This window comes from Chlorocebus sabaeus, chromosome 15 (assembly GCF_047675955.1).
Source record: "Chlorocebus sabaeus isolate Y175 chromosome 15, mChlSab1.0.hap1, whole genome shotgun sequence".
NCBI classification, from domain to species: Eukaryota; Metazoa; Chordata; class Mammalia; order Primates; family Cercopithecidae; genus Chlorocebus; species Chlorocebus sabaeus.
The window spans coordinates 86,368,974-86,395,219 of record NC_132918.1 but is presented as its reverse complement, the minus strand read 5'-3'; the positions used below and the strand labels follow the sequence as shown (position 1 = coordinate 86,395,219).

General features: G+C 38.4%; 1 protein-coding gene across 2 annotated transcripts in view; it reads right to left on the bottom strand.

The window, feature by feature from the left end:
- The window catches only part of CCDC50 (coiled-coil domain containing 50), a 63,081-nt gene extending 39,468 nt beyond the window's left edge, over nt 1-23,613 (bottom strand). Inside the window, exon 1 of one of the 2 annotated variants that reach the window (XM_008009531.3) lies at nt 23,227-23,613. In XM_008009531.3, the coding sequence (XP_008007722.2) occupies nt 23,227-23,275 (49 nt within the window). In that variant the 5' untranslated portion in view covers nt 23,276-23,613. The remainder of the gene's footprint in view (nt 1-23,226) is intronic. The other variant, XM_008009532.3, reaches the window with a different exon arrangement.
- Between the last annotated feature and the right edge of the window lie 2,633 nt (nt 23,614-26,246).

Here is a 26,246-nt window from a genome sequence, read left to right as displayed (position 1 = left end):
GCAATTAGTAGAAAAATAGAGACAAAATTTGTATACTTTAATAATTCAACATTTTAAAGGAATAGAGAAAAAAACAAACCAACATTGATTTGAATGTCTCTTAAAATTCTGGCCCAAATGACAACAAATTTGGAGGCCTAACATAGTCTTTAACTTTTTTTTCTTAGGCATTAACAGTACCAGATTAAGATCTTCTCAGCTTTCACCAACAATGAAATAAGTAAACTGAGCATTTTTCATAAAACATATTTAAGACTGTTATTTTAGAAAGCTCATTTACAGCAAGTTTCTCTTTCTCACTCAGAAACAAAATAATCTTTCGAAAGTCTGTTTCAAAGAGGTGGTTCAGACTGACAAGCGATGGGGTAAGTCTTTAGAATTCCCTTATCTTTTTCTCAGAGACAAACAGAAGCGCCCCTCCCAACCCCTGCCACAACCCCCACATACACACATACCCCTAAGGGCAGCAGAAATTTTGTTTACTCTTCCACTTAATGAACACAGTCTCAAATTTTGGACAAGAATCAAGAACTTAACTTGTATTTATACTGGCAACGCCAGTGAGAAAAAAACTTAGTGGGGGACATTTTGCTAAACAAATTCTGCTCAAAAGTTTAAAAGCTATGCACAAGATTAACTAAATCTAAACAGTGAACAGTGCTCCTGCTATCAAGAACTCCTTTTTTCACCTCAGTCAAGTAAGCAGAATGAGTACATATTTCAACCAAACCCAGAAATTTCTGATTCAATGAGTGGCTATACATTCCTTTCATACATTATCCAAAAAATGTGCACATTCCCAGTGCTTTCCCAACTAATTCTACATAACCTAAAAAGGAAGTGGGAAAAAAAGCCATTCCCCTTCCCTTGTTCTTTTACCCTACATCCTAATTACAATTGCCATGACTCATCTTTACAAGCTTCCACCCACATAAAAATGCCTGGATTAATAATACATTAACAAGAGGCTATTTCTTTCACCTATGTCTGTTTTCCCTTTTATAGAATGGTAGAATTTTGTGAATTATTCTTTTTATGTAAATGCTACAAATAGCAAATGGACTACATACTCTGCTTTGAAAGCAGGGATTATGCTTGCTTTCCTTTGTTCTACATACACGAAAACATCTACTATGAACAAGAAAGATATTCAAGAGATACATTTTGTCTTGTGAAAGTTTGGTAATAACAGACAGCCACAACTGACTTTTATACAGCACTTCACAGATTACAAGGCACTTTCACACGTATTCCTCCTAACCATCTGAGGATAAAGGCTTTATCAACATCCCCATTTTATTTACAAGGAAACTAAGGCTCAAGAGAAATAAAACGGCTTGAGCAAGACTACCCAACAAATAAAACAAATCAACTGGAAATCAAATCCACCTCTTCTGGCCCCAGATATTTCTGCTTAGAGTATCAGGGGAAAAAAAGGGGAGGGGTTATTATGAAATACTAGTTAAAATAAGATAAATGTGCATTAAGTTCTTTAAAATCAAGGATAAAAGTAATTTTTAGTAAAGATGGCACATGTATTCAGAAAGTGGTTTCCAGGTCCCCCAAAACGCAAATAAAAATGAGACCTAGTTTACTTTGCCACACTATCTCCCAAAAATAGACTTCTAGCAATCATAGTCGGCCTATATTTACACCCGAAAAAAACAGCAATAAAAAGTTCCTTAATTGTATACACGTAAGGGGTTCAAGTGCAGCTTTGTTACGTGGATATACTGTCTAGTAGTGAAGTCCGGGCTTTTACCGTAATCACCACCTGAATACTGTACACTGTACCCATTAAGCACCTTCTCATCTCTCACCCTCTTCCCATCACCCCATCCTTCCGATTCTTTCAGTGTTTCCTAAGTGACCTACGGGACACCCTAGGTAGTGACTACAGTGAAAAATTTCAAGGGAAATCTCTCTTTGGGACCTACCACTTGCCCTCATCTCTCTCTCTAACCCTCTTTTCAACATCCACAAGTTTCTCCCCACTTGGGTGGAGAAGATACTGCTAAATTTTAGACTCATGTCTCTAAGATATATTCATGACACTTTGAAATAATAAACATATTTTGTAAAACTCTTATGCTGCCCTACAAAAGAAATGTCTCCCTAATCGGTTAGAGTTTCTTCTCTTTATTAAAAGTTCTAATAAAATTACCTGAGTAAAAGAGAAATGGGATTCAGAGAAACTGAAGAGAGCTTATCCTAATGACAAATCCTCTACATTCTCAGCCTCAGCAATGTTTATACAGAGATCAACAGAATGACATCAGTATCACTACCACCAATACCATTAGCAAAACCAACCCCTCCTCCACTCCCATCAGCAGGGCAGGTAGGGAGCTTAGAGATGCTTGGCTGTAGACAGCAGACACTCTCTTACGCTCACTCAAATATCTCAATTATGAGCCCCATAAAAGCAAACATAGCTCTGAGTTGCTGACCACTGATAACTAAAATTTCTCACTTTCAGGCTCAAGGCTGAAAACAAAAGAACACTTAAGCAATGCGTGAGCAATTCGTTTACTAGAGAACAAAGGGTAACACAAACTTTTGATCCTTCTCCATTTTCTAGTGTTCTAAAATTTTCATGTCATTGAAATTAACAAAATCTAACTACAGTATGACAGTGGGAGGGTAGTGGCATCTAATTTTGGCTGAAGTTAAGCAAATAATCTACATAGGTGTTCCATCTTCATTTATTTTGTTACTAGCCAAAGTAATCAACGGCAGGGCTACTTTTCTAATTAAGTCTCTAAATGCCCTGTTCTTTCCAATATGCCATGGTACTCCACCTGTCTGGGAGCTAGATGATCCTTCTAAACAGAGATCCATAATACAATTAAATCAGATTCACTGTCTTGTAGTTATTATCCTTAGTACAATAATCCCACTACTAAACTGTCCACAAAGTCCGCACAGAATTTCTGTAATTCCTTTCTGAAAGACGAAGATTTTCATTCTACACCTTATACAGATGACTAAAGAACCAAGCAATATTTACCAATATTTCATCTGTTTAGAGATTCTTATGGTTATTGGTTTTGGTTTCTGTTTTTGGTTGCTTGATTGTTGTGAGAATGAAACACAGAGAATGGGAGAGCCCTGCAAATGGGCAAGAAGCTTAGTCACCATTACTACACAGATGGTGGTGAGGGAATCACTGCGTTCTATCTGCCCAAAGCACCCATCCACCTCTCTACCATCTAGAAAATTCACAACCAACCTACAAGACCCCATTCAAATGTCACCTATGTAGCTGACTCACAAACATGCAGCAGACTCATCTATTATTTTCTTTCAGTACTTTCATAGCATGTAGTTTACAGGAGTACTGTAGCACTAATGATACTATTAAAAAATTTTACTCATGTTTCCCCAGCATACTTTCTAGATCCTGAAAAGCAAGAAAAATATTATGGATCATTTTATCTCCAACATTTATCCCAGTGCCCAGGATAGTGATTTTCAAATAAATGTTTGTGAAAAAGATAGATCCTTAGAACAATGATGGCTAGTGCACAGGACATAACATGAAATGTTGGATTTTTCCACCCACATCCATCCAGCATATTGACTCATCCACATCCTCCAGCTTATCTGAAACAAGGCTATGGAGCTACATGTCTATCAACACGACCTCAAACAACAGTAAATTCCTTCACCTGGAATTTCAGATTTATTATAACGAAAGGATATGTTGCCTAATAGAATCCTAGAATACCTAGAAAAGTGATATACTCAGGCACGTGGTCAATTCTTGGTTTCTTTGGGCCACAATTAAACAGATCACTCAACTTACAAAGAAATGATGGCTCTGAGATTTGTAGTAATATTCCCAAGATCACCCAGTTAAATGACTGGCACTGTTAAGATAGAGCTCAGAATCAAGAAAAATGTGTATACACATATGGATATATTTGTTCAGCTAAACAATGCAATGGGGTGCTTAGGATATATGTGGCATTTAAAGCAGACAAAGCAGTATGTGCTAAGGTGCTAGCAGGAATTTGCACCATCTGGAGCTAGTCTCCTAAATTACTGGTTTCAGAAAACTGCCCCACATCCTTAGAACTCCCCTGTAGTTGCAAACTGCCAAATCATTCCAAGAATTAAAAAGTGTTAATAAATTAAGTATAAAGTGAATAGAAAAAAAAACAACTCGAGGTTTGTATCCAAAAAAGAAGAAGAAGGAGAAAAACCTTCAGAAATTCTAGTAACAGAAACACATTTTCAGGATTAACTATCCTACAATAAACATTACAGAGAGAATGCTGCCTTTTTCACAAAAAGTTTTACAAACACCAGAATAGTATAACTCAGGATCCTCTGCAAATTTCTTCCAAATATCTGACCTGCTAAAGTCACCTTCTTGGTTACAGTACCAAACTGTTAAGAGTATCAAGAATCTGTAATCCCAAGGAAATATTTCCAATAATAATGGTCCTAAATGGCAGACTAGGCTTCCTAGTTTCCTCAAATGCTGCTAAATTTCAGTCACTGTTCATAAAAAGATGCCAATTATCACTTTATTAAAATTATAGACACATTATCAGGAAGGGTTTTAATAGCTGTCAAATTCAGCCTTATCTCGTCCAAGCAATCATCTGGACTCCTTTTAAATGTTTCAGCCACTGGAAACCCCCTTTACTTTAAAACACAACCCATTTTTCCGATAACCAGAAGTAAAACTGTCTTCAAAAGGACAAAATCTGCCAACCTATGGTGATTAGGTTCCTAGTTCCAGCCTCAAAGCACTCACATTCTCCAGAGTATATGTAGGTGTTTTGTAGAAACAAATGATATTCTGACGTTTGTTGGAAAACTATCTATGTAGCATATCATACGGGTTAATGCACAGGGTAAGTCCCAAATGTATTCTCCATGTTATAGGCTGAGGCTAGGGCTGATCTTATGCCTCCCTATAGTATATACCCTGACTATAGCTGAAACACTTGACTATTCAATTTAAATTTAGAAGGTACTAGAAAGGATAATCAAAATTCTAACATTAACAATATACTATGGGATTACAATGTAGCTTATCTTCCTTTTTAAACACTTGTTTTTTCCAATTCATCTTCCCTGAAGGAGAATCTGATAATCCTCTTCAAAACATTTCATAATAGAGAGATACATGTTTTTATTCTAATATAAGCATCTAAACAGTAAATATAAGAAATATTTACGAGGAAGAAAATCAGTAGTAGTAGCAATTTTATTGATTCATTTCATAATGCTCCTCTCAACATTAACAAAAGTAAACCCCACATGTGGTCCCAAATTTGTCAACAATCTTCCTGAGCAGCAATGTAAGGACAGAAATAGGAAAAGTTGTTCAGTTTTCATTATCAGAATGGAGAAATTATACCAGCTCTTCACTGCAAAGAAATGTTTTATTAGCATCAACTGTACAAGTAAATTCAGTTATCATGTGGCAACTTAAAATAGGGAGCACTAAATTATATAATGGCATCATCGACAGTTTTACAAGAACGGTAATAAGTATAAGTTTTAACTGTGTGCCAACAACACACGCACACTTCAATAAACACACTGCGAAGAATCATTTTGAAAAGTAAAACTACTGATTGAATCCCAACATTTCATTCTCATGCAATTTATCAAAGTATGTTCCTGAGTTACATTTTTTCTAATCTCCTAAACTCAAAGTTAAATGAAAACCCCAGTAACCCAAACCACTTGTTTGGCAAATAGATATGTTATAGCTAACCGCACATACACTAGATTGCAGGCAAGTGGGTTTTGAAAATGCTGAGATGATATAAGTCCTCACATCAGAAGTACTACTTTAATATCACAGACCATCTACATCATTATCAGCGACCACAGAGAAACTGGGTAACTTACTGGGAAAGAGAAAACGGCTGAGTCAGAATTTCCATCTGACAGGACAAATGATCTGGAGTGAGAGGAACAGTGAAAAAGCAGGGGAAAGGTAGCAAGGTAGAAACAGAGCAGTCTTTACTTATATTGGTTAAACTGTCGAACACAGATAAAACTTTCCATATAAGGTTTATCTGATTCGGCTACCATAAATGATTTTTAAAATGCCCACAAACATGGACCACCTCACAAGCTTCCTGTGTTAAAGGAATCAACTGTATGGATTGGTGCTTTGAATCAAAAACCGTTTTTTTTGGTGGGAGTAACAAAACAGAAGCTATCCAAGAAAAGTTAAGACTTAGACCTTGTCTATTCTTAGAAGATGCTGAGGCAAGTATTAACAGAAAGCACTCAAGTTAAGCTTCCTTTCTTCTCAAGAAACATCCCATAACCTCAAAATGAGCTCAATCAGGAGGTCATTTATTCTGAGTGCCTATCAAATTGATTCCTGGGCTCTGTCTTTCTATTCCCACCAAGTAGTCACTAAGGTTCTCTTAAAAACCCCAAATGACGTGCATTCCTCACAGTCTAATGCTCAATGGAACATCTATTAGAAATGGCATCCTGGCTGGGCATGGTGGCTCACGCCTGTACTCCCAGCACTTTGGGACTCCGAGGCAGGCAGATTGCCTGAGCTCTCAAGTTCGAGACCAGCCTGGACAACAGGTGAAATCTAGTCTCCACTAAAATACAAAAAATTAGCCAGGCATGGCGGCATGCACCCGTAGTCCCAGCTACTCAGGAGGCTGAGGCAGGAGAATTGCTTGAACCTGGGAGTCGGCGGTTGCACTGAGACGAGATCGTGTCACTGCAATCCAGCCTGGGTGACAGAGCAAGACTCTGTCTCCAAAAACAAACAAACAGAAATGACATCTTTAAACTGAACCAAAATCAATATGTTCTATCAATCCAATATCATTCTATCCTTTAGTGTCACAAACAATTGTTTCACACTATATATGGTAGCCACCAATCATATGTAACTGTTACATTAATATAATTTTTAAATTTCAGCTCTCCTCAGTTTCACTAATCATATTCCTAGTGCTAAATAGCCATACGGGGCTGGTGGCTACTACTCTGGACAGCGCAGAATACAGAACGTTTCCATCATCACAGTTGTTCTATTAGATAGCACTGCTCTAGACGATAATCACAACGTGACAGTATGACAGAACTAATTTAGACAACTGGACCACTCAGTGAACCTGAATTAGAGACCTCAGCATTTAAAACCATTTTAACCTTCTGTATGTGCATGCGTGCACAAGCATGTGAGCTTGCAAACACAATGATGTTATAATTTGTTTTGCCATTTCAGACAACCAAGGGTCTTGAGTTTATTACTGGTCTTGTGTCAGCCACTGATTTATCTTCAAAGTGCTTGGATATTTACATTTCTCCTATGCTGCTTCTTCCTCAGGCCTAACGTAATAGTTTTGCTAACCTCAGTAGAGTGAAAGGTTAAGAGCTATCCTACATTTATCTAGCAACCATGGTGCAGATACAGTCACAGACACAAAGTGAACCAATTCCTGATTAGAAAGTAAAGTGAACCAGGTATTCAACATAGTTAGAGGAGTTCAATTCTTGAAATACAACTGGTACTGAATAAACCCACCAAATCTCTAATACTTTACCAAACACTTACTGAAGTACCCTGGATTCCAATGAACAAATGTGAACATTTATGAATTTCGACTGGCTCTTGAAGTTAAATGAGTCACAACTGAAGAAACATTCTCCTAGATTTCTTGTCTCCCGTACCTTCTTTAAAAAACAACTGCATTTTACATGGTTGCTTTGCTTTAGAACAATACAGGAATATATGAACTTAGCAACTAAATAATTACTCTTAAAATCATAAAGATGAGTAAAAAGGAAGCACTTCTGCTGTTTTTAAATTGTTCAGTTTACTTTTTAAATGGGTTTATAAAATTTCATAATTAAACAAAGAGATGACTTAAAATTATACTTAGAGAAAGATGAAACTGTTATACAGTAGCTTCTGCAGTACACTGCACAGAACACTGGCTCTTTGAGATACTCAGTGAATATTTATTGCATAAGGAAGCAGCATGGTGTAACTAAGAGAACTCCTACTTTGATTCCAATCCTAGCTCTGTCACTTACCAACTAAATAATCTTAAACAAACTAACATCACTTATGTTTATGCCCCTGTAATATGAGAGAAATAATAACCATCCAAAGTACAGTCATCCCTGGGTATACATGAGAGGGATTGGTTCCAGAACCCCAAAGATACCAAAATTGATACATACTCACGTCCTGCAGTTGGCCCTGTGGAACTCAGGTATATGAAAAGTACCTCAGTATATACAGGTCTTGCACCCCGCAAATACTGTATTTCTGATCTACACTTGATTGAAAAAAAATCCATCTATAAATGGACCCACACAGTTCAAACCCATATTGTTCAAAGGTCAACTGTACTTGAGCATTGCAGGAAATTTTAAAGGTACTTATCAATTATTCTCATGGAGGTAGTCAGATATTCTATGGAAAAAAAACAGGCCACTGATAGCCATGAGGCATCCTCAAAAGGGTAAATACCATTATATAAGCAGTAGTAGACAATGTTTTCCAAAGCAATTTTTCACAAAGCATATCCAGATAGTAAGAATTCATTTTATTTTTTTTTCCCATGTATTCCTAAAGAAACTCCAACCTTCTGTTGTTTCACTACTTGAATGGCACTTTTCCTGGCACTTACACAAGCCCTCAAATGGTTTGGCAGCCAGTACTCTGTTTGCCTTAGCCTAGAAAGAAAAGCCACCCATCTCCCTAAACCTCTGCAGGATAAACCCGGTCATGCCCATTAAAACCCAAAGATCGCTTCCAGCCCAACTGAAGTACAAGTTTATACCAGGGGAAGAAAACCCATTCTGGTTTATTGGCTTCATATGACAAAAGAGCTTCCTTAAGGACCAGCTACTGCGAGTTCTATTTATCCTTTGAGTCACATATTTCCATTTTCCAATTCTCTTCTGCAACTAGATACTTTGGCTAGCACATTCTTATTAGAATTAGTAAATTCATTTCAACTTTAAACGAATGAGAGCAATATTCAAAATTCCCCAACAACTTTCCTTTAGATAGAATCACGGGATAAACAAGCATGGTAAAATAATTTCTTAAAATCTTGCTCCCATAAAGCAAACCGCAATGCTCACAATTCCATTGTGATGACCATTTGTCAGAACTCTATACACATTTCTAGAAATCTTGGATTATGGAAATCATAAGGTAGGAACAGAAAACAAATGTGTAAACCTTGAAATTTCTGCAATTCCACTGTTAGGACACCACATGCTCAGTAACTGGCCATGTTCACTGACTAGAAATGTGTTTGCCTAAAACATACCTTGAGACCATGGGTACATTCCCAGAATCAAATCAGTTTTATACAATCTAGAGGGACACTTCCACCGAAGATCAGGAGCTATGTCTTCCTAATTTTAATAAAAGTAAGCTTATGTTAAAATAATATTTCTTTCCCTGGAAATACAGTCTATACAGAATAAGGTGACCTCACAGTAGACTTGAGGAAGCCAGCCAGTGTTTCAAAGTACATGCAGAAAATCCCCACACAGGTAACAGAGCGTTACACATAGATTTTAAGAAGTGATTCTGTCAACGACTTTGGCCCTCCAAGTAGTTTCACAAGAGTGGGGTAATTTTTTTTAAGAAATAAATTTATATTCCCCTTATGGGTACTTAAGTTACACGTGAACTCTTGATAGTTCTCTATTCCCAACAAAGGCTGAAAACAAGCTAGCACTCTGAGAACAGAAAAGCAAAACTTTATGCTGCCAGTCATACTGAGAGACTCCAGTAAGGAGGATGCTAAGACTTCAATAATATACAAATAAACAGAGTATACAGAGCAACAACCTGGATCTGTTTTGAATTTTGCTAAGTGTTTAAGAAGTACTTACGAGTATTTTGAGTGCAGATCAGGACTCAAATACTGCTTACTTATAGGCTAAAAGACCTTGGACAAGTATTTAATTTTTTTGAACCTCAGGTTCCTCATCTGTAAAATAAGGATCAATGTTGTGAGGACTAAATTAGATAAGGTATGTGAAGGGCCAAAGAAAGCATCTGCTACTCACTAAGCAGCAGCTCAATAAATAGAGCCTATTATTGGCCTCATCAAAGTTAATAAATCCTTGTAATTAGTTATTTTCTATTAGGTATTAGTTCTAGTGAGGTCCCACTAAGTCACTGATTAACACAGATCTAGTCACTTATTTAGTACAAAATCTGTGCTGGAATATGCAGTGAGTACTTGCTGTTAGGAATCTGCAGAAATGATCCCAGTGCAGGCTAAGGTGGGAGGATCACTTGAGGCCAGGAGTTCAAGATCAGCCTGGGCAATATAGTGAGACCCTAACTCTACAAAACAAACAAAAAAAAATTAATTATCCAGGAATGGTGGTATGGGCCTGAGGTCCTAGCTACTCAGAAGGCTGAGGCAGAAGGATCACTTGAGCCCAGGAGCTTGAGGCTGCAGTGAGCTATGACTGCACCACTGTACGCCAGCCTGGACAACAGAGTGAAACCCTGTCTCTGGAAGAAAAAGAAATAGAATCTGAAGCAATGTTTCCTGGCAAGGAATAACAATATAATCAATAGTTTACTGCACGTCTAAAGCTCTTTCTAACTCCATATGTCCACCTGAGGGAGAACATGTTTCCTATACACATTGTCCACCTGAGTCACGCGGAAATCAGAATGTCTAAAATGTTTAATAAGCTCCTCCACTCCAAACTTTTTCAGCTGAATGTCCAAGATTAGAAAGTTGAATTCTATGTGAAAATTATATAATTATAGTTTACTAAATAGAAGAATCATCAAATTATCACCATCAAGAAGGGTATGAAGGAAAACTGTTGAGTAGAAGTGTAGCCAGGCAAAATCTAACCAGCATATTAACATGCAGATTAAAACTTTTTGGCATAGCTAAATCTAAATGTAGTTTCCTAATTCTGTATTTTAAGTTGCTGTAGTAAAAGCTTTCTGCTACATCTCCATGACACTTTAGCATCTTAAATGTAATAAATATAGATTTACTTGCCCAATTTACAGAAATATAAGGACTTTATCATAGTATATAAGGCACAAGTAAATTATAGTATAAAGAGCCCTCTTAATTCCAGATACCTGTCAGAGTTTTAGTCTTGGCTCTGTCAGTAGCTTATCAAGTGAATGAACTTTGACAAATCACTTTCCAAATCAGAGCCTCATGTTCTGACCTGTGAGGAGACAGATTAAATTACCTCTTAAGAATCTATCCAACTTAAAAATAAGGTAGAATGAAATGTAGTTGATTTGGTATTAGTGATAGACATTTGTCTCTTGGATACAAGTATTACACATCATGTAAAAATGTAATAATTAAAGCCTATTCATCTAGGGCAATTGCCATGCTAACTTTCACCTACACCAAATATTGCTTTCTTCATTGTTGCTGTTGATTTCACTATTTCTAGCATCCAAGATAACAAATATCTGCTTCTATCCATCTGTATAGTATATTTAACCATAAATTTTAATCTTTTGTTAAATCTGGCGCCTTTTAAAAAGGTGAGCTTTTCCTGTTTCAACTAACAGTTCTCACAGGGTCTTCACTATCAGAGTAAAAGGAGACCATGTTATCAGTCACTAAGTGTCCAATGAATATAAATGTGGACTGTGACATTTACTAAAAGGTTTTCCTGGGGCCAGATGATCAGAGTACAGCCTGGGAAAGTCAACACTTTCCATATTCAGAAGGCTTCTTGAAGATCAGCAAATTTTTTATGTTCATCTGGAACGTGTTCTAAATGCCCTAGATTTCTCTACGATTGCTACTGAAATTGGCTTCAGTACAACCTACAGTTTGCTTGGTTAACACGTAATACCCTCTGCAGGGGAAATGAAAGAAAATCAGGGGCAGCCTTTATCTGTGAACAGGAAGACGAGCTGTCCAAATCCTTTTCTGCTATAAAGGAATCACTTGCCTCACTTGTTTCATATGGAGTCAAAATTATTTAGATGGTTCAGAAAATTTTGAATCATAACTCCCTTGAAGCATACATTTGTTTTTCATAGCACTGCATATTTTAAACCAGTGTTAACTTCTAATACACCATATGAACCTGAAAGAGACCATTCTAAAATAAGTACAAATTGAACATATCATCCCCAAAGCAAAAAGGCTTCAGTTCATTCTTTTGCTCATGCTCTCTCCCCTTTTCAATACAAACCAAGACAAGTTTGCAATCTGTACATTCATTGTTTCCAACCCAAAACTTTCAGATTCTTCACAATTGTCTCCCCTTATATCAAGAATTTTAAAAATACACGCTATGTTCGACTTGTTTAAACTGTGTAAGAGTCTTCCCCCCTTTATCTAAAAATGAATCTAAAAGAGAAAATAGTACACATAAAAATTCTGATGGAACCCAATACCATCTAAGAAACTAACTGAATACTCTAGTAAGAGCAACAAAATGACAATATCACTTTACCAGAACGTGTACAAAGATTACCAGGGTCTTACAGAACTAAAATTAATCCTTAAACAAGGAAGACTGTTGCCTCCAAAGGAGACTACTCTGACTTCAGGAGTTGTCCATCGCAACACCAATCAACTTCCTACAGAAATTTGAGAGCTGGACCAACTCACACAACAAAAAGCAAAAGACTTGCTATTGTCCTCGACTCCTATGCCAGGGAATTCATGCAAATGATCATAGCTCTTACTCTCATGTCATTAATTTGGTTACCTCGAATAGCGTGCTCACTGAGAACAAATTATCAGATATTTCCTAAGTTTTCTGGAATAGCTCCTATGTGTGAGGACCTTTAAGAAATACCGAGATCAGTCAGAGATCAGCTTCATCTTGAGAGAAATAGCAGCCTGATACACAGCATGAAGACATGTTGCTTAAGGAAGTAAATACTTAAGGGAGGGCTGGAGAGATACCCAGGAAAGAAGCAGGAGACTTTACAGAGAAACAGCATTTGAGCGAGGCCAGGGGTTGGGAGGTAGGACAGAAGTAGGATATAATATGTGGACATTGAAGAAGGAAATTCTAGATAGACAGTTAGTAGGGCTCATAGGATCAATGGTGTGAAAGATAGCAAAGTGGAATTATTTACAGGTCAACTTGAACAGTAATATCAAAAGAAATGTATACTCCTGCACTTTACAAAATGTTTCCATATCCAGTTCTGCAGTTAATTCCCAAAGCACATTAAATATTATCTCCAATGAACAGATAACGAAACTGGAGCTCAGAGATACTGTCTTCTCCGAGTTCTTACAGCTAATAAGTAGTAAAGAAGAGATGTGAAACCAGATCTTACAAATCCATGTTCAAAGTACTTCCCTTTACAAACAAGTTACTCAGTTGAACTTGAATTTTATACTCTAAGCTAGATTTCAATTTGCATAAATTATTTAATGTACTGGTAAATTAAAGAAAATACTGCAAAATAATTCTGGGAGGAGCTCAATTACTGAAAAGATGCATAACAGAAATGCAGAGAGTAAAAAGGTGGCCTGTTACACTTCTATTTAAAATGTAAATGAATGCCAAGTAGTAGGAATCAGAAATGTGTCCATTTCTTACCTTCCTTCAATTGCACAAATAGGTTCAACATCTGTTCCCCACATTTCTGGGAAATACATAGAGGAACCTATAAATTGGGAACCAAGAAAAAGCTATCCAAATAGAATTCTGATAAACTCTGTAACTACTAAATACGAATAAACAAAATCCCGATCATTTCGACTACATTCTATAGGGCAGATTATATGTTTCATTTAGTAATCAATTATGAAATAGAAAATAAATTAAGAACCTCAAGACAGTCTATGGGAGACAGGTACCCTTTGGGTTTTAAGAGTCAATTAAAACTTTACATTTGCATAGTCATTAAGTTCTGTAACAGTGACTTCGCTCAGTCATCATATCCAACTTCCTGTGGTATTTCAGCAAAGTCCCCTTCACTTGGGTGGTCACCAAAATACACCTATTCTGTTGAAATTATTAGAATCATCCCTTTTTACTCACAAAGCATCTAGGTTTGGCTTGTAAATTATTTGATGACCCTGCCTTTAAGCCCCAACAGTCATTCTACTTTGGGGAGTTTGGGTGCCACGGAAACCAAATTCCTGGAATTCAGGGGTTAGCACAGTAAAACTCCCTAACCATTGTCTCCACCTACAGTCTGTCCCCTTTAACATACACACATAGGCAAAATGATCTTTCAAAGATTAGCTCTATGGAGTTTCAATGGAGAAACTATAAAAAGAAGGAACGATTTGTGGATACACCAAAGACCAATGTGAAATAATGAGGTCTGACCAGAGAATGCTGGGAAAACAACAGAAGCAAACATGTCAACTTAGAATCCAGCAATCACTGACAGAATTGAAAGTATTTTCTAGGAAAAGCCAGAAAGGGATCTATAAATGTAGTCATTGAGCGTGAATAGCCCTTTCCCAAACAGCTACTGGTCCAGATATTAAGGCAAACTCAAGATGTACAGATGGGAAGAACGTGGAACATTAAGTGAGCCTCTTTCTATTTCTTCTATGTCAGGACTCCCATCTAGACAAAAAGAGTCTTTCACAGTATTTGTCAACTCTTACATGTTATATTTACACAGACCTTCATAACATAAAAAGAAAAATCCAATATTTTCAAAGTATTTGGTGGGAAGATGCTACTCAAAAATTAGTGAATATAGTACTTAAAGTCAATCATGGACTCCTCCATAGTCAATAAACAAAACAGAATTTGTTGCTGATGGGGAAGCAGTGAAGAGGGAAAGATATCCTTATAAGTCATTCACAGTTTTACTACATGCAGTTAAAACTCCTGAAGTTAATGGAAAATGACTAAGCCTTTATGACTCATTGGAAAAACAAAAGCCAAAAAAGTCCAGGGGAGACTCCCCTGGTATTTGGTCACTGAGGAGCTGTATCAGGACTGGAAATGCTCATCAGGCAAGATGAAAAATCTGGTGATAAATCAGCCTAGGTACCTCCGATACAAGTCTTTAAAAAGATGAAATGATACTTCATTCACACAAATATCTGTAATAAGTTTTACACAGGGCCAATAATATAAGCTAAAATAAAATAAAATAAAATAAGCAAACATTTTAAGGTGGTTGAATCTGTTCAATATTCCTGAACTTCTGAAAGCCCCACAGACCCTTACTCAGAGCTGGCATATGGCATAATCTTACTTTACATAAGATTTCTACCTACATTTGATTTTGAAAGTCCCCAGAAATTTACCGGGAGTGTAATTTTTTTCTTCTTAAAAAAAGAGGCTGGATGCAGTGGCTCATGCTTGTAATCCCAGCACTTTGGGAGGCTGAGATGGGTGGATCATGAGGTCAGGAGTTTGAGACCAGCCTGGCCAACACAGTGAAACCCTGTCTCTACTAAAAATACAAAAATTAGCTGGGCGTAGTGGCAGGTGCCTGTAATCCCAGCTACTTGGGAGGCTGAGGCAGGAGAATCGCTAGACCTGGGAGGCGGAGGTTGCTGTGAGCAGAGATCACACCACTGCCCTTCAGCCTGGGTGACAGAGCTAGACACCGTCTCAAAAAAAAAAAAGAGAGAGAGAAAGAAAAATGATTTAAGTCTGTACTTTTTGAAGTCACTTCAAAAATTAAATAGGCTGTCATAAGCGTTCAATCAACAATAATTCCTAAGGGCATCATTATATCAAAGCAAAGTTATGATAAACAGTGTTTATACTGATAAATGAACTGTCCAAAAAAAGTTAAATAAGAAAGTTTTTTGAAAGTTTCATTGAAAATGGTTCCAAAACAAACCTTTTTTTTTTTTCTGTCTAGTACCAGGTCGCAAAAAATTTAAGCTTTGCCAATCACGTGGTCTCTGCTACAACTACTCATCTCTGCCTCTATAGTATGTAAGCAGACTTACTTACAGACACTGAAATTTGAATTTCATATAATTTTCACATCACAAAACATTTTTTTGAATCATTAAAAAATATAAAAGCCACCCTGAACTACCTTGCTATATAAAACAAGTGGCAGTAGTTTGTAGGTCCCTGCAACAAATTCCAACTACGAGAGAGGATTACTGCTCATTCTTTATCAGATAAATGAGCTGTCACTGCAAAAACTTAAGAAATTAGGAGAAGATCCCTGTATTGAGGTGGCCACAGTATACTCATTCTGTATTTTCCAAATGCCAATGCATAAGTCTGAGTACATAGTCTGTATATAAAAACTACAGATTCCTGAAACCATCTCTAAGAGATTTAGCTAATATCAACTAGGGCTAGGAAGGTGTTTAGATCCCCCGTATCATTCTGATATTGAATTAAGGTTTTTAAAACCATGGACATGGGCAAACTGTATATCTAATAAGAACTGTATCCAGAATATGTAAAGAACCTCCAAATTCAGTAATAAGAAAACAGTCTATTTTAAAATGAGTTAAAATTTGAAACAAACACTTCAACAAACAATATAAGAAAGCAAATCAGCACAAGAAAAAAGGCACAACATCATGAGTCATTAGGGAAATACAAATTAAAGCCACAATAAGATATCATAACACACCTGTTAAAATGGTTAAAATTAAAAAAAATTAAGTGGGCCCTGAAAATATCAAATGCCAGCAAGGATGCAGAACAACTGGAGCTCACATAGCTTGCTGGTGGGAATGCAAAATGGTACAGTCATTTTGAAAAACAGTTTGACAATTTTAACATGCACTCACCATATAACCCGGAAAGTCCATTCAAGGGAAACAAAAACTTATGTTCAAATACACACGCACACACATACAAAAAAAAAATTTGTACACAAATGTTGAGAGTGACTTTACTGACACCCACCAAAACTGAAAACAACTCAAATGTTCTTCAATGAGTGAATGGATAAACAGTATGTTTGTGGAGACTCAAAAAACTACTTACTATATGATCTTATTTATATAACATTTTTGACAAGGCAAAACTACAAGGGCAGAAAACACATCGGTGGCCGGTGGGGGCATGAAACGGGGGTTGAGAAGTTTCGGGGTTAGGAGCTGTTCTGTATCTTGATTGTTGTGGTGGTTCCAAGACTATACCATTTGTCAAAACTCAGAACTACACACTAAAAAAGAAGGAATTTTTACTGTATGTAAATGATTCACTGAACTTGACTAAAACGACAAAGAAAAAGCAAAGAACCACTGATAAATAAACAAGACTGGTAATACATTGGTTCTGGTTTATTAGAAAGTCTCCACTGCTTTGTTTTTTTTTTTTGTTTTTTTTTTCCTTTTTCTCAATGTAGGCTAACAACTACCATATGCATACACACTTAATGTATGTGTGTATGCTTTTTTAACAAAATAACAAAAGGAAATAATGATTGTTTTCTGCTTAACAGTCCTTTTAAAAGTAATATCTGAGAACACTTGTGCTGGTTTTTAAATTCAAACACCTGGAACATTCTAGAATCAAACATCTAAGTAATCCCCAAAGTCTTTCTAAATATAAAAACTAATTATCCTTTGTGGGTCTTATCTAAGATCTAGGTTATCCTGGTTTTACATTTTTGAAGCACAGGACCCCTTTAAATGAGTCACCAGTTAAAAACATTAATCCAATGGCACTTCCAGTGGCTATCTCTGAAACAGCAAATATAGTTATTTTAATGTTTGTTTTCTCCTCTATGGGTCAAAGCGATTCATTTCTAAATATGCTTCTGTACTTGGAGAACCGGGATTTCAAGCAGCATTTGCTTAGGTTTAGTGGTCTCCATAACTGTTTTCTTTATGAATGGTAGAGCATCACATGCTTTTTGTCACTGAGGAAAAATTCACTTATCTCAACAAAAACTGTTATGTCCCTAACAAGGGCTGAGGAAAGACCATGGCCTACGACTTTATTTCTCCAATACGTTTAATTTTAGAGTTTCTACCTTTCAATATTAGCCTCTTTAGAATGAACATACCAGAGAAGACATGCACTTTTGCAAGATTTTTCAGGTAGAAAAAAGTGAGGCAAGAGTGTGACTTCCTATAGTTCACTCAGCAATTCATTTGCTGAATCAAAAATAAAAGCTGTAAAAAATTTTAATTAAACCTATGTTAACTCAGCATCCATATGATACATTACCCTTAAAATAACTATCCTCAGAAAAAGTCTTATTATTTTCATTCTACTATCTTAAACATATGGCATATCACATAAATGAAACACATCAGAAATGAATCTTATGCATCTACAGAATAATTTAAAAGAAAGAAGGGGAAGAGAGGGAAGGAGGAAAAGGCAAAGAGAAGGTAGGTAAAAAGAAAAGGAGGGAAGAATAAGCTGTGTAAGTAACTACTCACAGTTCTAAACTTTTCTAATTCTAGGCCCCAACGTGCCAATTCCTATCTACTCATCCTCGGTGGTCTAATACAGCTCACTTGCCCGCCCTGACCCTCAGATTTTCATCTGGAAAACAAGGAAGTTGGCCTAGAACAGAGTTTTTTAAGGCCTTCTACTCTGAAATCTCTTTTTAAAGTACCAATTAACTATGGTTTCCCACGTGTGAGCTGTCCGTTAAGTACCTGTTAGTTTAAAAAATATGTATTTTACAAATTAACAGTTATATCCATTTGAAAATTCCCTTGGTCATTCAAAAAAGTATTGCAAGTCTACATATGGCAATAAACTATTTTCTTCCCTTCTGTGAAAGCCATTTTTGGTGCACATATGAATTCAGAAAGTTCTTTCAACAACTCCATGCATTCCACACCACAGCAAAGATCATGTTCATGTGCCACGGAAAATGTGTTTTATTGTGGAAATACCCTCAACACAACACGCGGCACACAGCAGACATGCAAATTATGTAAGATTCCTTCCTGCTCCCAAACTGAGCGATACTGCTTTGCACTTAGAACAAAAAATTAAACCTCTTACTCAAGTAAAAATCAAAAACACAAACCAGCATTTAGAAAATTTTACGAAAATTCTATTCTTAATGATTATCCCCAAAGTCAGAAGAGAAAGCAACAAATTACTTTCCTTAATTTTTCTATGTAATACATATGTATGCTGAATGAATTCTATTTACAAGACATACCCATAAAAAATTAGAAAAAATATCCAAGTTTGTATAAATTTCATGCTGGTATAAATGATAAGTGATACACGTGGTTTAAAAGGTATTATCTCTGCCTTTTAAAAGCTTATACTCTGAAAAATACAAAATAATTATGCCAGAGGTAAGATTCCTAAACCAACAGAGAATAATAATGTATTCATCAATTCACTCATTCATTTATTCACACATGCAAATACGTACTGAATAGTTGCTGACTACTTTAGACCTTCATCCAAATGAGGGTAAAGCAAGATAACTAAGACACAAAACTCCTAGCTCAAAGAAACCCAGCCAGGGTCTCATTAAAAAGCAACAACCAAAACAAAAACTGTTACGGAATTTTGAAAAACAGGGAAAGTGAGTATGCCCTGTAGCCAGATATATGTACATCTCATGGACACTGCCATCTGTTTAGATGCCTAGTGTGCATGTAATAAGCTTTAAATTTCTTAGACTACTGGGTTAACTGACTGTACCAGACATAATCTTACGTCTTTCCCCCTTGAAGTTCCGGATGTATGCCATTAACTTAATTTACCACATTATGCCACTGGAGTGTCCTGAACCTAAAATAAATGAGTGCTTTCTAGGTATGTCTCCTTTTACAGACATTTCTAAAAATGTATTAAATTGTACCTTTCACTAAAGAAAAAGGATTTGCTCCCAGAATAGCTCGCTACCTGTACTTCAAGAAGTCAGTCACTCCTAGGTAAACTGATTTCCGATGTTCAGCAGACACACGCACACCAACACACACAGTGTTCACCAACTCTGAGCCAGCAGACCTTTCCACCTAAAGAATATAAGACTAGAACATAAAAAACGAGATTGAGAGAACTGCTGTAAGGAAAGAAAAATAATGGAGAAAATAGGAGAGGCTGAAAGCATGCACTGCATGGCTAAAAGTGGTAAAGCTGTAATGCTTAAGATATTGCGAAGAAGTTGATGAAATGCCAAAATGTCTAGAAAGGCTTCGATCAACACCTTGGTTAGAGAGGGCTAAACGGCAAAATTATGGCAAGTGGACAATTCATTTACCCATACAGGAACTTGGAGAGCAAAAGTAAAGTAGGTGGTCTTGATTACTGGTTCAGAAAAGAAAAATTCAAAGAAGCAACTAAAACTGACCCCCCCAAAAAATGTAAGTTTGTCAAGTGATTAAAAGTGTTCATTTTTAGAAAAATATGTTTTCAACTCTGAACTCTAAACTAAGAAACTTTCAGAATATTATTGAAACATGCCTGTTCCTTTCCCTAACATTCGCAAATTGCATTTTGCATTTCAGTTATAGATCTACTGAAGTTTAAAATGGCTGGAAATTATTTCAAATCTAGAACCTCAAATGTTTCAGAAGAAATAAAGTATTATTCCTGAATATTGGCAACAGTATTTTCCATTACAAAAAGTATACAGATGTTCCAAACATACTTTTAACCAAAAAAAAAAAAGGATGTGCTGACACTTAGTTGACTTGATTCTTTTCACCTACATATGAACTCAACCATTTCCCTTCGTCTCCCAGTTTAAGAGATTTACCAAGGTATAAATACTACCATAGATGTGCGTGTGTATTTTCAAAAAGTCTGTCTAAATGATGAGTATTTTTGACTTCCTTAAAAACTAAGTAAGCAAGCATTAGATTTCAACCTAGGAAAGATTTTTAAATATCCCCTTACCCTAATGTCAGCTGCTACCCACGACCTCTATTGAAATGTTCACAACAAAAGGTCACAGGGTGCTCCATCCTCTCCTAAACAGCAATGGAAAGGGGCACACATTCACTACACTATTTTATTCGTAATCTCTATTGAAATCTACCCCACGATACCAACTTGAATATAAATTGTAAGTGTATATAAATCTACCAAAAGTTTAAATTAAGAAGTAGAGTAGACAGATACAGGAATTTTTTTTGAATGGGCTTCAAATATCTACATCAGAATATTAAACTAATTACTACTACTAACCCTTCTCAAATAAAGTTGGAGTTTCAGTATTACCACAGTCTCAATGTTTGCGCATGTTTTACCCTATCAGGGGCACCAGCTTCATTCTCTTTAATTAGGATAAAGACACTGTTAGGGAGTAACTGGGCCATAATTAAGAGTTATATTAAGGAAGGATACACTTTATTAGACTTGAACACTTTTCAGATCAAAAAACTTCACCACCATTAATAGGACATTCCTAGAATAATACATCATTTCCTTTGATGATCTTGGAACCAGAAAAGTCAGATGTTTACAAAGACAGTGATCTCATCAATTCCCGACCATCTTCAAAAGTAACAAATATTTAATTCTAACTTAATGAAAGAGCCACACTAAATTTCCTTACCAATTTACCAGATTACATAAAAGAGATAGCCAAACACCGTATTACGCAAAATGAAAGCTAATTTAAATGTATTAGACTTTAGAGTGTGGAAATCGAAAAATCTTGCATTTTTAGATGGAAGGTATTTGTGGAACTCCTTCAGAAACAATACGTTAAAATAAATCATTCATATATTGGTAAGAAATCAGAAAACCTAAGAGTAATACAAATGTATATAAAGAGTTTTATGTTTTTTCCAGGTCACTCAAATTAATAGGGGATTGGATAAAATCATAGCACTATATGATTAATACTATTCATACCAGATTTTGTTTGAACTCCAATTTTCATTCTACTCATGATGCACTACACACTGCACCAGGATCACTCTTTCTCTAGAGACAAACCCAACACAAACGCACACAAAAAAACCCCTTATATCCAAAAGCAAAGGATAACCAGACAATCTCTAAGATAAGAACTCTCAAAGTATTGATCTGCCTTTCCTATCACTCAGGCTCCTTAGTCTTGACAGCAGAGTGAAAACTGTTTTCCACAAGTGAAAGCCCTAACTCTTCATCAAAGCCATACCCGGGACAGAAAGGTAGAAAAGTGTTAACGCTAAAATCTCACGCCTAAGCTTTAACATCCTTCTGGAACAATAAGACCGAACTAGGCCCATTAGAAATTCTACATCAAATCAGTGACCACTAGTCACTAGTCTCCTAGTGCTTGAAACTCTGGGAAAGCCATCAAGCAGTCCTTAATTTTCTTGAGATTTCTGGGCTGGCCTGAGCACACACAAGACCAACTGAGTCAAATTAAGCTGGTAATAAAACAAGCAGTTCCAAGAAACCAAATATTATTTTCAATTCCACATCTCCACGTCACCTCAGGCTACAATATTCAGTCCCAACAAATGACATTCCCAACAAAAGGCGACTTTGCAAGCCCTTGGAACGTAGGGGTCTGCAGTAGCCCTCTGGAACGTCTATGCTTCCTAGGATCAAAGAATAAACAAAGATAACTCAAGGCACAAGGCGATCCAGCACCTGAGATCTCAGTAAAAAAAACAAAAAACAACAAAACAAAACAAAAAAACACGCTAGGTCCTGAGGCAGCTGGTGGAAAAACAGAGAAGGGAAGTCAAAAGGCTACTTGCTGTCAGCTGAAACCAGGTCAGTACCAATCAATCTCAATTTTCCCGGTCATTGGTATAAAAAGCAATGACAAAGTCATCAGTCCCCTGCTCCCCCGTGTTTTTTGTTTGGTTTTGTTTGTAAGAAAATGCTTATAGTGGCTTCCCGCCCGCGCAGAACACAGCCAAGACTAAACTTTTAAACCTTGAGGAAGGTGGGAAAGTCAGTGAGCCAGCCAGACGCTGGCCTAGGAAAAGTAGGGAGAGAAGGAGGGAAAGAGTCATGTTTCAAAACAAAGGCTCCACACGGAACCGAATGTCAACCCCTCCCCACTTCCCAGCCTTCAAGCCAGCCAGGCTGGGCCTCGATTTTTAAGAAGCGTGGTAAGTCAGATTTACCCAGGTCTTCAGCGTTCACCGAGGCTTTGCCATGCACGAGAACACGGGCACAGCCACTTGCTGGGGGTGGTGCTAGTCCCCCTCAACCACCCCCTGGAGAAAAACACAGGCTCGGAACGTCGGTGACTTGCCCAAGGTCCCACACTAGAACCTGAATTCAATTCCCTTCACGTCCAGGCAAGGCCAACGCAGGACGGGCGCCGGGCGAGGGCCGCGGGAGCCGCAATGACAACGCCCCTGACCTGGGAGAACCTCGGGCTGCGAGAGGGGAGGGTCCCGCGCGCCCTCCCTCCGCGGCCCTTACCTTCCTTGACTCCAGGTAGCTTGGACTGGTCGATGCTGACTTCAGCCATATTGGGCTGGGGTCCCGGTTGCCCCTTTAACGCGGGCTTCCAGGCCACCGCCGGCGCCCCGAGCGCAGCAGCAGCGCCGGACGCGGCGCAAAGTCCGGCCGGCAGGGCTCGCAGGCCGGAGAATGGAGCGGGTCGGGCGGGCAGGGGTTGGTGACCAAAGCAGCGGGAGACGGTCCCCGACGCACCAGGCTGGCGGCCCAGCTGCCCCGCCGCCACCACGCGGCCCCGCCGCGACCACCTGCTTCGCGTCCCCGGCCCCAATCGATGCCAAATACCCGGAGCCCGGAAATGGGCCGGGGCCGTCCAGTACGGAGGGAGAGAGGAGACAGAAAGGCGGGCGGGCGGGCCGGGTGGGGGAGGGGGAGCTGCAGGTCTGTAACCGCAATTGCGAGTGGCTGGCGAGCGAAGATCAGCGCCCGCTGCCGCCTCTCCGTTGTCTCCTTTGTGCTCAGTGACGCGCCTGAGGCTGGGGCCCCGCTGTGCTCCCGCCCCCGGGCCCTGCCCCCCTCTCACGGGAGGGTCGCGTCTTTAGGTGGGGGCTTTGTATCCTAAAGACCTCAACAAAACGGCCACACGGGTCACCCAAAACACAATCGTTCCCGTGAGCGGGGGAGTCAGCATTCTGTGGTCTGGATCTGGGACTGAGATTAACACAGGATGTTTACTGCGTGCCTGCCTCTGTCTCACACTCTCTTGGCGCCCGAAATTAGAAGAGAGATGATAGATGGCCATAAAAACCCCGAATACAACGTACAGAATAAAGAGCAGCTGATAAAATTCCGGGCCAGTTTGGAGTAGAGTGTGTACACAATCAGCTGGGAGAACTGAGTCATTCATTCATCAAAATCGCATGAATGTGTCTACCAAGTGTGATGTTAGGTACTGCGGGTGGTAACGAGGCGTCAGACTTATCTCTGTTACAGAGCTGCACACACTGGACTGTAATTGTGACATTTCTCTCTCTCCGAAATAGACAGCCTCTCCTGTTTCATCTCCTGGCAACAGAATGCACCCTCCTTGTGGGAAACTACCTCTTTCTCCCCTCCTCAGAGGTGAGCTTCTCTCCCAAACGTGTGCCATGTCTGAACCTCGACACTACCACATCACTCTTCGCCCTTCCTCCATCGACATGGGTTCATCAAAGGGTGGCTGGATGACCAAGACAGGTCAAGCAGAATACTTTCCTGGGTACATAAAGAGATATACATTCTATGTCTTGTGGAAAAGGTCTGCCTCTACGAGATGATGAAGCCAAACTGAAGACAGAAGCAAAGAGAAGAGAAAGGGAGATGAGGAGGGCATGTTCTGATGTTACCACCTAGCAAAGCAGGATATCCCCAGAGCAGCTGGCATTTCGGCAGCTCCTGGATTCTGGGATCTACAACCAGCAAACTCTCAATTTATCCTCTGTTTTGCTTAAGTTAGTAATAAGTTGATATTCTGTCACTCACAGCTCAGAGTCCCAATATGAGAGGCCACATAGGGGAGGTTTTATTTGAACTTGACATTGAAAAGTAGGTGGATTTTAGGCTAGCAAAAATTTAGAAGACTTTCAAGGCCAGAGGGTAGCAAAGTATACCCCACAGACCAAATCTACCCCACTGAATTTGAATGACTGTTTTTTATATGTTCAAATAATTACATTTTAAATCACTACATAAATAGAACATAATATTTTCAACCTTGCCTCTTAAACCTCAAAGTCTAAAATATGCTTTACAGAAAACGTTTACCCACCCCAGTGCTAGGCAGAGATAACACTCAGCAAGTTAAAAGTGGGAATAAGAAGGAAGTGGTAATAGAAAGATAGATTTATAGGGATTTTTTAATTGTCCTGCAATCTAGTGATTTTTTTTAAACTTCCTGTGGTCTAGAGAATATTTATAATAGCAGTATTTGCTGTTTCCCTCCCCAAATCTGTTGTTTCTACTTCTCTACCAAGCCGTGCCCTTGGAAGCCTATAGATAAATCACTAGGCCCCCTTGACCTGTGGCTTCCTGTTGTGATTGACTAATGGGAAGCACTGGCAGAAAATCAAAAGAAGGAAGGAGAGAAATATCAGGGTATTCTTCATGCCTTTAACCCAAAATTTTGGCCACAGTCCTGTCCCTCTATGACTGCAAGGCCTGTCTAGAGGCCTCTTTTGCATGGCTTCAGCTCTCATGGGTCAATAATAATACAATTTCTTTCCAGTGCCCCTTCAGGCCTAGAGTGTAATGACTTCCCCTAGTTCCTTTTGGCTCACTGCAACTTCTGCCTCCCAGGTTCAAGTGATTCTCATGCCTCAGCCTCCCGAGTAGCTGGGAATACAGGTGTGCACCACAACGCCTGGCTAATTTTTTGTGTTTTTAGTAGAGACAGGGTTTTGGCATGTTGGCCAGGCTGGTCTGGAACTCCTGGCCTCAAGTGATCTGCCCACCTCGGCCTCCCAAAATGCTGGGATTTCAGACATAAGCAACCGCACCCAGCCTCCCCTAGTTCTCTTAACCCAGCTAATACCTCTGTAAATAGTCTCTTCATTACATTCTTTACAGTAAAATCACTTTCAGTGCACCTCCTGTTTCCTACCTAGACTGTGACTGTTACAGTAAGATATGCCAAAAGTAAGATATGCTTAAAAATATGATACGCTTACAATAAGATATGCATAAAAATATCCACGTTACTGGTCTAGATTTAAAAAAAAAATGGAAACATATATATAATAGCCACAACTATTGTTTAGAGAATCAGCTGCTTTCACCAGAAAAAGCAGTGAAAACCAGGAGCCCTTTTCAGGTACTAGAGCAGATGACCTGGAAATCCACCGCATGGTTGGGCTTTCCTCCTCCTACTCCACACCTGTTCTGTATAGGCCCCCAGGCTGAGCAAACAATTAGAGTTCAGCATTACAGAGTAGGCAACTTCTAGCAAAGCACTGACAGTCACACGGGGAAGAGCTAGTATCTTTTGAGTATTTATAGGGAATGAA